The sequence below is a fragment of the Phascolarctos cinereus genome, unplaced genomic scaffold, assembly GCF_003287225.1.
Source record: "Phascolarctos cinereus isolate Bilbo 61053 unplaced genomic scaffold, phaCin_HiC Scaffold_9;HRSCAF=440, whole genome shotgun sequence".
Taxonomy (NCBI): domain Eukaryota; kingdom Metazoa; phylum Chordata; class Mammalia; order Diprotodontia; family Phascolarctidae; genus Phascolarctos; species Phascolarctos cinereus.
In genome coordinates this window covers 176,758,438-176,775,036 of record NW_027556402.1, presented here as the reverse complement: position 1 = coordinate 176,775,036, position 16,599 = coordinate 176,758,438, and the positions used below count along the sequence as shown (strand labels likewise).

The 16,599-nt window shown below is 37.1% G+C and overlaps 1 protein-coding gene across 2 annotated transcripts in view; it reads left to right on the top strand.

Moving 5' to 3' along the window:
- The window catches only part of SLIT2 (slit guidance ligand 2), a 395,951-nt gene extending 380,046 nt beyond the window's left edge, over positions 1–15,905 (top strand). For both annotated transcript variants that reach the window (XM_020992637.2, XM_020992619.2), the window contains 4 exons: positions 3,529–3,683; positions 10,843–11,131; positions 11,333–11,544; positions 12,668–15,905. In XM_020992637.2, the coding sequence (XP_020848296.1) occupies positions 3,529–3,683; positions 10,843–11,131; positions 11,333–11,544; positions 12,668–12,909 (898 nt within the window). In that variant the 3' untranslated portion in view covers positions 12,910–15,905. The remainder of the gene's footprint in view (positions 1–3,528; positions 3,684–10,842; positions 11,132–11,332; positions 11,545–12,667) is intronic.
- The last annotated feature ends 694 nt before the right edge of the window (positions 15,906–16,599 follow it).

The window sequence follows — 16,599 nt, the reverse complement described above, 5'->3', positions numbered from 1 at the left end:
GTGACTTAGGCTAGTCACTTCAACTCCATAGGCCTACACAGCTACTGTCCAGTTATTTACTGTCATCTATGTATATATGTAACCTATAAGAGGTAAAGTGTTGTATTGAGAATAATTTTGGTGGTACTAAAAAGGAACCTCAACATCAGTGACCCTGGCCTATCACTTAATGGTTAAGTTTAGCTCACAGATTGTGTCTGTGAAACTGGTTATGAAGCTGGGTGTGACCATTACAACAGTGAAGGCTGGATGTCACCATTCCTTTGAAGGCAGTGGGTCCCATTTGATCTTTGAAAGGGCAAGAGGTTCTTGAGGCTGCCCACCTGTGCATCACTCAAAACTCATCTCTAGTTATCATTGAAGAATATTGATAGGGAAGAAACAATCAGCTGTGCTGAGCCTACATTTTTTTCTTCCAGCTCTAACTTTCTATGATATTACATGATACTTAAAATATAACCTTTCAGTTGGTGCCAGCGTCTGTCTGCCTTCTACTGGATCAGCTGAGTTATTTGTGTATGGTTCATAGTGGACAGAGTGCTACACTTGACAGATGTCAAGTTGCATGGATTCAGAGCCTGGTTCTGACACTGAACAGCTAGGTGACCTTTCTAGTCTTCTTGAACTTCACTTGCCTTCACCCACTTGATGATCCAGCTACACTGGCCTGTTTGCAATATTTATACAGGACCAGCTCTCATCTCACCTTGCACAGGCTGTCTCTCGTTTCTGTAATGCTGTCCCTCCTTACCTCTAACTCTGTTTCCCTCCACATCTCTGCTCAAATCACTTTTGCAGGAAGCTTTTCTCAGTCCCCTCAGCTACTAGAGATTACCTTGCTTCTACTCTGCATATATTTTGTATGAACTTAGTTATGTACATGGTGTCTCCTCCATTGGAGTGTAAGCTCCTTGAGGGCATGAACTATTCCTTGTACCACAGGCACAATGTCAGGCATAAATAAAGTGCTTAATAAATTATTTTTTATTGATGAGGCAGATTTCTTTTTCCCTCTAAGCCTTACTTTCCTTATCTATAAAGAGATGATGATAAATACATTGCTTACCTCACAGGACTTTTGAAAGAAAAGCCTTTTGTTATCTTAAACGTACTATAGAATTTTAATTATAATAATAAAAAAATCCAAAGAATAGTATTTAATAACAAAAATAAATTGTTAATTATAACTAATTATAATTAATTTAAAATATCAAAGATTAAAAATGTTTAATCACCTCCCAGTAAAAACTTCATAATAATATTTGGCTGTTCACTATTGCTTAGAAAAGGCAAAGTATTTGAGGCCACTAATGACTAGCATTACAATTTAATTTAGAAGACAGTCCCTATCCCTGTCCATTATATTTTCCCCTACTGTGTTTTAAATAGTGTTAAGCATTGCAGTAATTACATTTGTAAGAGTAAAACACCCAAGAGTAATTCCAGTGATTTTTTTTAATTGTCACCAAACAAACGAGAAAGAGCATAAAGGAATCTTTGCGAGAAGAGAAGTTCATCTGCCTAACTAACTAACCTAGCTGTCTTCTTGAGTGTGAAGGGGTTTACAGATGAGTACACATGCTTCTCAAATCACACACTGCTTGCTCCCCAATTAGAAAACAGCTAAGTTTCATAAACAGCTGGTGATACCAAAGATTAAGTATCCTGTTGAAATTGCAGTACTGTTTGTCTTTGTTTCTCTAAACTTCAAGGATTAATTTTTTTTTATTTCCACAATAGCCATTCACCAAATGAGAAATCAGTCTTCGGGAGATCCTAAAAACCTTACTGAGGCAATTTATTTTCAGAAACACATGTCTTATTTTGTGTCTCACATTTTCTAATTTTTGAGTCAATAACAAGATAAATTTCAGTCGTGCATTCACAAGTTATAAGCTTCAGAAATAAAGGTTGTTTGTAAAAAAAGAGGTAATATTTAAAAAATAATAATAACACAAATATAGATGGTGTACAAACTATTATTTCACTAAAAGTTGTAAATATTCTGCACGCTTGTCAGTCTTCTCTTTTAGGCTAAGGGCTGTTTTGATGGCAATTAAATGAATGGAGATGCATGAGAGTGAACTCCTTCCAGACATTACCCAAAGGAGTTGGTCTTTTCTTCTTGTAGCTTTTTTCCCTCATACATTTCTTCTAAATGCTTATTCTATTATTATTAAAACATAGGATTTAGAACTAGAAGAAAGCTAGGAGGCTATTTAGTTGAACCCCCTCATTTTATAGATGAGAAACTAAGGGCCATAGAAGTTAAGTAACTTTTCCCAGGTCACCTAGGTAATAGTGAATGAAGTAGAATTTGAATTCAAGGGGCAGCTAGGTGGTGCAGTGGATAGAGCACCGGCCCTGAAGTCAGGAGGACCTGAGTTAAAATCAGGCCTCAGACCAAATACTTGACACTTACTGTGTGACCCTGTATAAGTCACTTAACCCCAATTGCCTAAAAATTTTAAAAAATAATAACAATAAAAAGAATTTGAATTCAGGTCCTGTGATTCCAAAATAATGGTTCTTTCCACTATACCACACTGCCTTTTAACATTTAATTACATTCCTGTTACACAAAGAGAAATTATTTGTTTTCTTTATCGCAAAATCTCATTACTCCATGTTCTTTGTATATTTTCATTTTCTATTATGAAAGATTAATGTATTCTTGAATAACTTCACCACTTGAACTTTTAATAGAACAAAAAAAGAAACTTGCCATCCCATATCTCACTGCTTTTCTGAAGCAGAATCATAAATAATGATCATTACAGTGGGTAACAATATTACAAGGAGAATGTTTTATATTTAGATATTTTAGCCTATGTTTATTTTCATTTCTCCATTGAGTAGTGTTCCCTTTGCAGTCATTTATTTATACTTCTTACCTCATTGAATTGTTGTGAGGAAAGCACTTTGTAAAATTTAAAGGACCAGCTATTTTCATCATCATCACCATCCTTTGGAAAAGACTCCGAAAACAAAAGTCTTAAGTAACAGTCCTGTGAAAGAATTCTCAGTGGAAAAAATTTGAGAAATGATGGTTCAGAGATTCATTTGCAGAAGTTGAAAGAAAGTGGACATTTATCAAACATAAATTCCTCCATTTTTATATTAGGCACTATTTAGATACCTTAGATCTAGAATACTATTCAATACAATGAAACATTAATTTACTAAATGAGATTCCAGCAATCTTTAAAAGCAAACACATAATTTATTCTTTCTTTGCTATATAGGTATTAAGAAAATCTGACTGAACTATGATAAAACTTATTCATTTCTACTCTTCTCCAATGAGAAGCAAACACATGAACCTATCTATGTTGATAACTAGAATGCTGATTTATTATATATCTGAGATGTCTTTTTATTAATTAGTTGCTTTTGACTTAAAAATAGAATGTTTATTGGAGTTCTAAGTATAGCCTCCTTTTAAATTTTAAAAACAAGAATAATCAAAGAAGTTCAGAACCAAAATCAACTACCTAAAACAAATGCTATTTTTTTTTTCTATTGCAGCGTGGAGACAATTAATGATGGAAACTTTCACATAGTGGAACTGATTGCAGTGGGTCAGAGTCTGTCACTATCCGTTGATGGTGGAAGCCCCAAAACCATTACCAACTTATCAAAGCAATCCACTCTGAATTTTGACTCCCCACTTTATGTAGGAGGTAAGGAATTGTTTAAATCCAAGTATTTCCTGATATGAGCCACTCCTATTACAAGAAGGTTAAGCAAGATTATTACAAAGATGTGATTCCCCAGCTATTACAGAGTTGTAGATTGGTACTGACTGATGACTTAAGAGAAAGATAAGCCAGCTAGAAAGATAAGTAATAGAAAGAGGAGTACTGCTCTGGGAGCTGAGAGAAGGATTTTAGTCTAGGCCCCTCAACTGACAAGTTGTGTGAGCACGAACTCTCCTAAATTCTAGTTTCCTAAGCTATAAAATAAGGGAATTGGATGAGGTGATCTTTTAAGTCTAAAATTTGGTTATTAATTCTCCTTAGTGTGAAATAGGTCTCTTCTAACTTTCAGTATGTTTATATTGGGCATCTTTTCTCCCTGTGATCCATAATTAGAATTTTCAAATATTACTACTCTGAACCAAATCATAAATGAAGAATTTCTCTTATAGAGATGAGATGATTTTTATCCTTGAGAGATGCAATACATCTAATCTGCATATGAAGATAAAAGCACATTATTATAAATATAGCATTTTCACTTGGTTTTGATAGTACTGACAACCTCAACATTTGCTTATCCTTTTAACATACATTGACTAATTGTTAAAAGTACTTCACAAATCCATTATGTTCCCAGCGCTCAGTGGTGAAAGGAAAGCCACTTCACTGTTAGAAGTCATAATCAGACCATCTCTGATGTGCCTAATATAGTGTCTAGAATATTGTAGGTGCTTAATAAATGCTTTCTAATTGATTTTTAAAAAGTAGTGAATTTTGGCATTGGAACTGCTGCCAAATATGACTTTTCAAGGAAACTATGGTGCCTACTAAGGGCAGTTAGTTAACAAGCATGTACTAAATGCTAAAGAAAGAAAGGCAAAATATACTCCCTGACCTAATTGAGCTTACCTTCCATTGAGGAAAACATGTTAAAAATTTTACATACAATATGCAGCATAGATTAAAGGTAAACTTGGAAGAAAGACCCTAGTAGAGGGTTGGTGAGGGTGGAGTGGGAAAGGCCTTTTGCAGGAGTAGACTGGGAGCTGTGTCTTGAGGGAATCCAGGGAAGTCAGGAGGCAGAAATTAAGCAAGAGAACAGTTTAAACACGGTGGACAGCTAAGGAAAATGTATGGTAGGAGGAAAAAGAGTGCCACAGGTAAGGAGCAGCAAGGAGGCCAGTGTCACTGGATCATAGAGTATGTACGGAGAAGTATGGTTATAAGAAGACTAGAAAGCTACAAGGGGGTGAAATTGTTCAGGGTTTTAAAAGCCAAACAAATCATTTTACACTTTACTCTGGAAGTGGTAGGGAAATATTGGAGTTTATTAATTAGGGTAGGTGACATGGTCAGACCTGCTTTTGAAAAATGCTTTAGTAGCTTAGGGAGGGTTAGACAGGAGTGGGGAAAATATGCGGTAGTCTAGGAGTAAGATGATGACGGCTTGAGCCAGGGGGACCAGCTTTGTGAGTTGAAAAAAGGGAGCACATAGGAGACATACTGTGAAAAGAGAAACAAGAAGATTTGACAAAATTTGATATATAGGGTGCTTGCAAGAGAGGAGTTAAGGAAAACACTAAGATTGTGAGCTGGATTACTGGGAACAACAACAGTAATAGAGAATTCAGGAGAAGAGATAATAAGTTCTACTTTGGATATGCTGAGTTTGAGATGCCTGAGGGACATCGGGTTCAATATGTCCAAGAGGTGATTGGTAATGTAAGGCTGGACATCAGGATCAAGGTAAGAGCTACACATAAATAGATCCAGAAATCATCTTCACAAGCATAGTAATTGGTGCCATGGGAGTTGAGGAGATCCAAGCAAGGTGGAATAGAAAAAGAAGACAAAAGGATCCAAGACAGAGCCTCAGAAGATAGCAATAGTTAGTGGACATGATCTGGAGGAAGATGTAACAAAGGAATTGAGAAGGGGAGCTCCAACTATTAAGGTGAACCAGGCAGAAGAACAGGGTAATGAAAACCCAGAGGAAAGAGTAGTGTTAAACTCTATCAAAGGTTGCGAAAAGTTCAAGAAGGAAGAAGTTAAAAAGGGATACAAGGTTCAGCAATTAAGATATCAATAACTTTGGAGTGAAGTCTCAGCTGAATGATGAGGTCAAAAGACATTTCAGAGTATTTGGAAGAAAAAGCAGACAGGAGCTCTTGTTTCAAGTACCAATAAAAACTTCTCTCTTTACCGCAATCAATACACATCCATAGTCTCTTTCTAAATTCTATGAAACTCTGATTATTTCTAAAATATGAGTTATACTGATCCTTTTGGAAATGGTTGGTTATATGCTTTTTTGAAAAACTAGCCCATTGTGTCTTGTAACAATGGATACAAACAAATGCATATAAAATAATTATACAAAGAGTAAATAGATAGCAATTGGGCAGGTTCTCATGTGTGACTTGGGTACTGAGTTTTATTTCTTTATGATCATACCTCTTACACTGCCAAAAAAAAAAAAAACTCAAAAGGCATGTAAATATCAGGGTGATGCCTCAGCCCCAAACCTCAGGAAAAGAATCTTATTTTGGAGATTGTTTCATTACTCCAAGGTGCCCATAAGCTAATAAATGTGAGTATATTCTCCTCGAGTGGAGATTGCAAATCATACTTTCTCATCCTGTGAGACCCCACTCCTCCATAAAAGAGCTTCAAGCAAAGGCTGCATGAGGATTTCTCAAGAGTATTGCTGAGGTCCCTTGAAACTCTGAAATTCTGAATTTTGTCCATGTCTTTCCATAAATCTCTTGTAAAGTATTTACTCAACGCATTGGAGTTCATTCTCTGTCTTATTTAATGTTTCAGCAGGGAGTTTATTGATATCTTCTGTGCTGCATGATTTCCTTAATTCAATCCAGCCCAATCGCCTCTTCCTACTATTCAGCTTTAGACCCAGGTCATTATCTATCTGTAGCACTTGTGCAGGAGATATTAGCAATAGTGTCACATGTGGGCTTTTCATCTGCTTTCCTTTACTTTCACTGCAAAACCAGACAACCTCCTGTTCTAGTCTAGTATGCCATTTGTGATGTCCTTTATATCTCTTCCCACAGCCAAGTCATCCTTGGTCACATTCTAGTCATCAGTAGAGGAAGCTAAGGTGGTGTAGTCGATTAAGCACTGGACTCAGAACTCAAAAAGTTCAAATCCTATTCAGACACTCCAAGCCATGTGACCCTAGGCAAGTTATCTAAACTTTCTGAGTCTCAGCTTCCTCATCTGCAAATTGGGCACGAAAATAATAGCATCTATTCCATAGGGGGTTTTTTGGTGATCTTCACATGAGATAATATATATAAAATTCTATATAAATGTTAGCTTTTGATAGTAGGTATGCTGCAGTATGCTGCAACCTACTTAGTATCACCTTGCTTTTGCATACATTTTTCCATTGCCTTGCGTTGATTTTTTGATTTTCATATCTCTGAAATAGATATGTTCCATTACTGGGAGAATACTAGCATTAAAAATAGAAGCTTTTGTATTAGGGAGCAGTTGGGCCGTTTTCCAGATGTTATCCAGCTTGCTGCCCTTCAGTCCATTTTGTGCCCATCCCATTGTCTATCTGCATTGCTTGTCCAAGAAATATTCCATATCATAAATTGGTAGTAGATTTGTTTTATTTAAAAAATATACCTCTTATTTGAGCACACATGCACCTACTTCTATTACAGTTGGGGCAAAAATTGCTAGGTTATAAGCATACAACTACTGAACTGTATTGGAACTCTTTACTTACCTGCTATTGTTACACCAGCTGTTCATCTGCCCTCACTAGTTCCTGATCCAGAAATGGAGACAGTAACCATCAAAAGGTGTTGTAGGTAAGGGAAGGCATGTAGTAAGAGTACAGAATCAATGTGCTAACAAAGGAATGTGGTGGCTACTCGCATGAAAACCAAAGTATTACTATAAAGTGAATTTCTAATATCACTCATAAGCACCCTAAAAATTGAATGACTTGCCCAAGAGTAGACTCTGTGACATCATCCATACGAATACACCTTCCAACAGTATGGATGACAGCCCATTCATGCCTTATCAACCAATATAACTTTTCAACAAATCCTGCCACAAATCTTCCACAAGGATCCACCTAATGTTCTGCAGGCCTTCCTTTAGGTTTTTAAACATTGTATTGTTCCAGTGAAGCACATGGACTACCATCTTTTATCCTTCTCTCTTACTACATGAATGGCATTTCCATTTCCAGTCATTGATGTCTTATATAATACATTTTATCCCACTTTCTATAAGTCATCACTAGTAATATCCTGTAGCCCACTTACTCCCCAAAATACATTTCTACATTGTGCTTTGCTGTTTTTCCATCATGTTGAACTCTTTGTGACTCCATTTGGGGTTTTCTTGGCAGTAATAGTGGAGCAGTTCTCCATTTCTTTCTCTAGCTCATTTTATAGATGAAGAAACTGAGGCAAATAGGGCAAAGGGACTTGCCCAGAGTCACACAGCTAGTTAAGTGTCTGAGGCCAGATTTGAAGTCAGGAAGAAGAGCCTTCCTGATACCAGTCCCAGAATTCTGTCCAGTGAGCCACCTAGCTGCCTCCCGTTGTCCTTTGAGTAACCCTCAATTTTGGTTCTTTAGAAATTGTGGCATTGCATAAGTTAGCCACATGTCACCACCAAAAGATCAGGTGTCCTAAAGTGGAGTTTTGTTTCAGGTAAAGATTTAGGATCATTAAAAGCACTGTGTACTTTCACAAATGCAATCTATTCTCTCTTGATCCTAGGCAGCTTGATGGTTCAGTAGATAGAGTCTTGGACTCTCTCTTGGACCTTGGTTCAAATGTTGCCTTAGATACTTTCAGCTTTGTGACCTTGAGCAACAGTAAGTAGAGTCTACCAATAATAAGAGAAGAGTCATTCTGTCAGCCTTGCTTTCCCTCACCCCTAGTTCATGTCTATGGCCTAGACAGACATGGCCAAAGCTGTTGCTGAATGTTAGGAGAGAAAAAAAAAAGGTAATTTTTTACCAGCAGAAACAACTGAGCAATCTGGTTATACTGTATAAGCTAGTCCAATGACAACAGAGGAGTGAAAGCAACCTGTAGGTTCTGTGGCCCTAGTTGAAAGGCCTTACAAAGAACATTCATATTTTGTCAGAATAAATTTCAAAAGGAAATTTGTCTTTAAAAACTTTAACCCTTATAGCAGATCTCACACCAAATAGGAGTCTCACCAAGCTTTCTTTATGGGCTCGGCACAGGGGATGAAGCAGAGCCCTATTGATTCACTTACAGCATGGCATAATATAAGGACCTCTGTGCCTGGTGTCAATAAATCTAGTTTCCAATTCCAGTCCCTCCTTAGTCATATGCCCTAGAAGAAAGTCAACTATCCACTCTGACCCTCAGTTTCCTCATTTGCAAAATGAGGCTAATTGTACCTGCATTCCCTTCTCATCAGGGTTGCCATAAAAAAGTGCTTTGCATCACTTAACTGTGAGGTGATTATTATGTACTTTCCCTTGATCTTGATTTTGTTAAGTTTTGATTAAAAAACTATTTTGTCAAGTCTTTTGAACTGCTATGGGAGGGGAGAATGAAGAGGACACAGGGCAAACAGCAGCACAGGGAGGTAAAACCTTGAATAGAAAATTCACTTTGAAATAATGATGACTAAATAGCTTTTGATATTTTTAAAAATTGTTTGTAAATAAATGAGTTATTATTCTTTTTAAAGAACAGAGACATTTTTATTCTTTTGTTAGTTCCTAATTTCTCCCTCCCTCTACCCCCTACCCCACCCAATGAGGATGCAAGAAAAATGAAATCTATTGCAAATACGTATAGTTATGTAAAACATATTCCACAATAGCCTGTTCTAATTTTTTTTTGAAAATATGCTTCAATCTGCACTATGAGTCCATGAGTTCTCAATCTGAAGGTGGATAATAGCATATTTCATCATGAGGCCTTAGGAAATGTGGTTGCTGTTGTGTTGATCAGTTACTAAATATTTCACAGTTGATTATCTTTACAATATTACTGTTACTTTGTAGATTGTTCACCTGGTTCTGCTCACTTCGATTTGCCTCAGTTCATATAAGTCTCAGACTTTTGTGAAGCCATCTCCTTCATCAGTTCTTATAGAATAACAGTATACCATCACATCCATATACCACAACTTGTTCAGCCATTCCCCAATTGATGGGCATCCCCTCAGTTTCCAATTCTTTGCCACCACAAAAAGAGCCGCTATAAATGCTTTCGTGCATCCAAGTCCTTTTCTTCTTTCCTCAGGGAATAGCCCTTGGAGCAGTATTGCTAGATGAATGATCATACACAGTTTAATAGACTGATAATGGAGTTTTATGGGCCAGAGAGGACCTCAAAATTAGGGCTGTACTACTGAGAAAAGCTGCATCCCTCAGCTTTATTGGGAGGAAGTGAGATCTGCCAGAATTCAAAGCCTCAAAACCTACTCTGTTGGTCTGTACTGGCAATTTGCACTACCAGGATCAGAATATGAGGTACCCTAAACATGTAGTCCTTCCTTGGGTAGAGAAGGATGTGTACAAAAGGGAAGAGAAGGGAATCTGCTTCCACAGATGCATCCAGACTTTCTCTTGACCCTGAGGTGAACTGGTTGACTGCTGCATCAGCAACCCATCCAGGGATTTTTTTTTTCCCCGAGGCCTGGCTTAGACCTTTGGAAAAATTGTTCCATTCTGCCAATATAGGAATTACCAGATGACTGTCACTTGTGGTATGTATACACAAACACACACACATTCATTATATTTCCTTCTGTGGTTGTAAATTGTTTGCCAAGCCATCCCATTTTTAGTTATTAATGTCTTGGAGTTGGAAGACTCCCTTTCAATTAGTGACTGAAAAGTAGATGAATGAATCACACACCCTTCCCCAGTGGTTAGTTCTTTCTTTCCAAAGTTAACCATTCCACTGAGCCCTGACCACATCCCAACCAGTATTGCCTCTGACAGATCAGAGCCTAAAATGGGCCCAAATGATCAGCTCAATAGCCACTTCTCCATGGGTAGTATAGTACAAGTTGGCGCGACATTCATTCATAAGATCTTAGCGTGGCTAGAGGCCAGAAAAGAGAACTGCCCTCTAACGATGGTGTATTCTTCCCCAAGGAATGCCTGGAAAGAACAATGTTGCAGCTCTGCGCCAAGCCCCAGGACAGAATGGCACCAGTTTCCATGGGTGCATTCGCCACCTGTACATCAATAGTGAACTTCAAGACTTCAGGAAGGTGCCCATGCAGACAGGCATTCTGCCTGGTTGTGAGCCATGCCATAAAAAGGTGTGTGCCCATGGAACGTGCCAGGCATCGAGCCAGTCAGGTTTCACCTGTGATTGCGAAGAAGGATGGATGGGGCCACTGTGCGACCAGCGGACCAATGATCCCTGTCTTGGAAATAAGTACGTCCAAATGGTAACTTGTATTGAATGTTAGGGGGAGGGGAGAACTATAGGAGGAAGAGGTTTATAAACAGGGAACTCTCAAGGCATTGCCATTATATCTCTTATATCCATTCATTCATCTAAATGAATATCCCTCCCCACTATGCATCCTGTTTAATGAATTTCCATTCTCTTGGGTTTCTTTTTCTTCCCCTCTAGATGCATGCATGGAACCTGCTTGCCAATCAATGCATTTTCCTATAGTTGCAAGTGTCTGGAAGGGCACGGAGGTGTCTTATGTGATGAGGAAGAAGAGCTGTTTAACCCCTGCCAGTCCATTAGATGTAAACATGGAAAATGCCGACTTTCGGGGCTCAGACAGGCCTATTGTGAATGCAATAGTGGATACACTGGGGAAAGCTGTGACAGAGGTAAGTAAAGTTGCTTTGTTCATATCACTCAGAGCTGTGATGGAGGGTATGAAAGGCTTCAGAAATAAGGCTGTTGTTTTTTTTCAAAATGCAAGAAAAAAAGAACTAGGACACCAATTTTTCACTACCAACAAAGACGTTTACTAATTTATTTTTTCCTTTCAAATGACTTAGTAAAGGCCCTGGGTGAGCAACCCTTCAAGCTTCTGTACCAACATTAGAGATATGGAATTATTTGCCTATCATTTGTTCTGCTATAAAAACTTTTTTTCCTTTACTCAGAAGCATTTATTTTTTGCTCTGCTCAGCTTTCCCTTTTACGTTCTGTACCTTTCAGTATGTATTATTTCTCTACTTTCTCCAACTGAGAAGCCAGATCTTATACCCCAGATTCTAGTTTTGTCACAGACTCTGCTTTTGACCTCTCAGGTCCAACTGATTTATCACAGCAAATTATGCAGGTAAGATGGATGAAAATGGACTGACTCTTTTTAGACTCACCTTTCTCCCATTCCCTTTGTCTATCAAACTTTGTCCTCCTTTTCCACGGCAGCTGGCATTTATTTATTTTGTTTTGTGTATCAGTGTGACCAGATTTGAGGAACGTGCCCATGGAAGCTTTTAGCAGATGTCTCCTTTTGAGCTGGTTTATACTTGGGTAATTTATGAAGTTAGTGGAATGTAACTTATATTAAGTAACAGATTGAATAATATTAAACTCCAGGTCTAATAAATTAAATTGTATGCTCTCTGAAACAGTTCCCTCTGGTAAACAAAACCAGCTGTTAGCCATGTAAAAAACTAAAGATGTGTATTTTTGTAATAAAGGAAAAGATTTAAGAATCCAATTTTCTTGTCGCTGCAATAATATTGTATTTATAGTCAGTATACATAACATTTGTTTTGCTGAAAATAAGAGAACACAAGAATTTTTCTTGTTTATTCTTGGGGGTGTTTTTTTTTTAAACAGTGCAGGGCTGTGGCACCAGCCAATAAGACATACCTACTGGAATCTAGCACTAAAAAAAGCGATCACATTTTTTAAATGACATCCCCTAAATTGAATTTGGGATCCTCTTCTTACAGAGCACATGACCTACTGCTGTTTTTTGTTCTTTCCTAGAAGTTTCTTGTCGAGGGGAACGCATCCGAGATTACTATCAAAAGCAGCAGGGCTATGCTGCCTGCCAGACAACTAAAAAGGTATCCCGACTAGAATGTAAAGGCAGCTGCTCAAATGGCCAGTGCTGTGGACCTCTGAGGAGCAAGAGACGGAAATATTCTTTTGAATGCACTGATGGGTCGTCCTTTGTGGACGAGGTTGAGAAAGTGGTGAAATGTGGCTGTACGAGGTGCCCCTCCTAAACATGTCCCCAGCACCTTTGTCTTTGAAAATGTATACTTATTGACCATGTCGGACTAATTAATGCTTCATAGTGGAAATATTTGAAATATATTGTAAAATACAGAACAGACTTATTTTTATTATGAGAATAAAGACTTTTTTTCTGCATTTGCAAAAGATTGAAGTGCTTGAACTAAGACTTCTCCTAGGCCAGAGGAGCTTGAAGAAAGACAATACAAAGAGCATTACAGCAGTGAAGGAAAGAAGCGTAACTGCTTTTAACGCAGATTCTTCTTTATAACATGCTGAAGACAAATGGACGCAATACCCAAGGGACATTCAGCCTACAGAGCATTTTGATGAAAGATTGACCTGAACAGAAGGCCTATTATATGTGCACTCATTCATATCAGTACATATCACTGTTCCATTAGAGCATACCAAGCGTGCCCGCACATGCGCACACACACACACACACACACACACACACACACCCCAAATACATGCACACACATGTAAATGAGGATATAAGTTGGGTTAATGGGAATCCAGAGTATATGGATAAGAAGAGTGTTTTAGGCATAATTGGAAAATATCCTGAAGAGATGGGTTCCGGTAATGGAAAAAAGGATTTGGTTTAAAACATAAGAGGAATGAGATCTCTTAAAATATTCTCAAAATATATTCTTAACGTCAAGCATGTTAGCAAAAGAAGCACACAAAAGTGTTCATCTACCTTTTTCCAGTATTAATTTTTTGTAATATAAATAAATGTTAAAGGGGACACAGAACCAATAGATTATTGATGGATAAATTAGTAATGTGATTGTTTTTGTTTCTATGAGTTTAAACAGCCCTATACAGTATTCAGTTTCATTGAGAAATATTTATTATATCAAAGTACTTTGTACTTAACATTTTTAGGCCATCCCTTTTACTGTTTTTCAATGGTTAATATATATTAATTTATATTTGTCCTGATATTTTTGTATTTTGGATTTTTTAAGAATTAAAATCAGGATTTATTGTTATTATTATTATTATTATTGCAATAGGACTAACATAGCCTGTTGTCTTGGGGTAAATATTTTCGGTCTAGTTGTTTTTCTTAGCATCTGCCCTCTGGTATCACTAAAAGAACCTAAAACCACAAGTGACCATTTGACCTTTGATTATAAATGTTGTCAACATTCAGGACACTTCCCAAGAATCTGTAAGGTATGAGAGGAAAATTTCATTGTGTTAGATGGCAACTGTAGAGAAGGGAATGTTCCCAGTTCAACATATACATCCCCCAAATAAGATGGTATATAGAAAAATCACTCTAGAAAATAAACCTTTTTACAGATTAATATTTCCTCAGAGTTCTTTACCCTTAAAAAACTGTAATGTCAAGAACTGCGACTTTTTTCCAAATAATAAAACTACTTTATTACCCTGTTCCCAATGTTAACATGTTTGCTGCTAAATGACAACGTAGAATTGGTAATGATTTATAGTGGGTTGTGCTCTTCTTTCTTTAAAATCCCAGGGTACCCTGTAAAATGCAGATGTTTCTTTCCATTTTTTTTAAACCAAGAAAATTAGATGTACATGTATAATGCAGTGTGCTTTGTCTTATCTGGACTAATATCAGTAATGCTACTGATGTTTGTAAATTAAACAGATATTTACTTCATTAACAGCTTGGTGGCATTCTTAGAAACTTGGAGGTTTTTAGGTGGGGTTCTCCTTAATTAATTAGTTGTTATTAAAAGTTGTCATGGTGGGAGGAGGGGTAGAAGAAAACGTGCCTTTTTATTGCATGCTTAACATGATACTGCATCACAGACCTGGGAATGACCACAGGAAAACAGTGTTAAAAATGAAGTCCATGCTTTTTATAAACAAATTCTAATGTGAAGTTATTCCACAGGGCATTTTCAGGTGAATTCTGTCTGAGCCAAATATGTCTGTCTCTGATCCCACCCACATTTAGAACTAAGCAAGCTAAGCAAGCATTAGAAAGTGGAAAGAGCACTGTATTTGAAAAGCTGAGTTTAAACACTCACTATATTATATACATTCTGTGTGACCTTAGGAAGTCACGGAACTTTTTTGGGTCACAACAATTTAAAGGATTTAGATTAAATCAGTGGTCCTAATGTTGTTTATTATGTAAGTCCCTTTCTATAACAACAACAAAATGTGCTGTGAATGCCTAGGGTAATTTAATATGCTACTCATAAGCAATTATTTGCTGACGAAGGTATCAGTAAAGAATTTTTTAGTGTGAACCCCTTGGACCACTATTATGAATCCTAACAGAGTCTGAGATTCATTAAAAAGTAACAATTGGACTCGATTATCTCTAAAGGTTCTTCCACCCCAAATCCTAGTGTCTGACCTATGATTTCCAAAAGAAAAAGCAAATATATGTGTTCCTCACTTCACTTATACTCTTAGGGAATGCTGTTTAGGACAGAGAGGAACAGGTTGGTTTCAATGGGTAATCCTCATTCCCCCAGACAAAGTCTTTATTGTACCTCCATTTACTTGTTTGTTCATTCATTTACTTTGTAGTCATTGAAGTCTTGTCTCTTGGGTGCAATGCTGAGTGATGTTTATTATTGAACCAAAATGTTTATGAAGGTAAAGCAATATTTACTTTAGGTTTATGTTTGCTATTTTTCTTGGACCTGTGTTTATTTCCTTTGAATATATTAATGTGAACAGTGTTTACCTTAAGGACCAGTGAAGATGAAACATCAGACAGAGAAAAAGGACTCTGAGTTTGGTACAATGTAAAACCTCTTCTATTGATCAAAATGAAGATGTGGTATATGCTAAGTGGTGCTACTACAAAGGCATTCCTCTGGGATACCACCAGGAGTTCACTCATTGTTATAGATTTCTTTTGTTTAAGAAAAATGCCGACTTTGAACCCAAAGTGGAGTCTGAGTAGTTTTAAGATTGTATTTTTCTCCTCCTTGCTGCTGAATGTGCAAAATAAACAAAAAATGCAGCCACTGTTGAACTTGAAATTGATTAAATGGTTCACAAAGCATTATTTGCTTAGACACAAGCTCCTTGGGGCAAGTGGACCTCACTTCAAGAAGACTATATCTGCAAAACTTTGACCTTACCAAATAGCTAAATTAAGAGGTGATTATTCATTTTGTAAAGTACTCTTCACTGTACCAGGTTCACCACAGAATCTCTCTATATAGACCATACTTCTACTGAATTTCAAACATAATCAGATGCACCTTCCCTCCCCTCCCCCTGAAAAAAAATACAGCTAAAATACTATGAGAAATATTTCCATTCTGTAAAGTGAGTTAAGCTTGTGATGAACAAGAACATTTCAGTATGCCTCATAAATCTCATGTTAAGTTCTTAAAAAGTAATTTAGGACCCTTAAGAAATTTCTTGGATTCCACATTAGTGAATGATAATAAGATGAATCCTGGGAACATTTTTAAGCTCTAGATCTCCAAGAGTGTTTTGTACCTTAGAAAAGGTTATTTATCCCTCCTAGATGACATCATAACATTTGGGCTTGCTCTCACAGGGTAGGCGTTCTTTGGGCATTTGGGAAATGGACACCTTTTAGCTATTAACTTAAACCTTGTTTTAAAGTGTTAAAATGAAAAATTACAAACACTTGGAGAGCTAGGAGCTCCTCAAGGAGCTTTAGAAATCAATGACAGTGACTTTGTGGCCTTCCT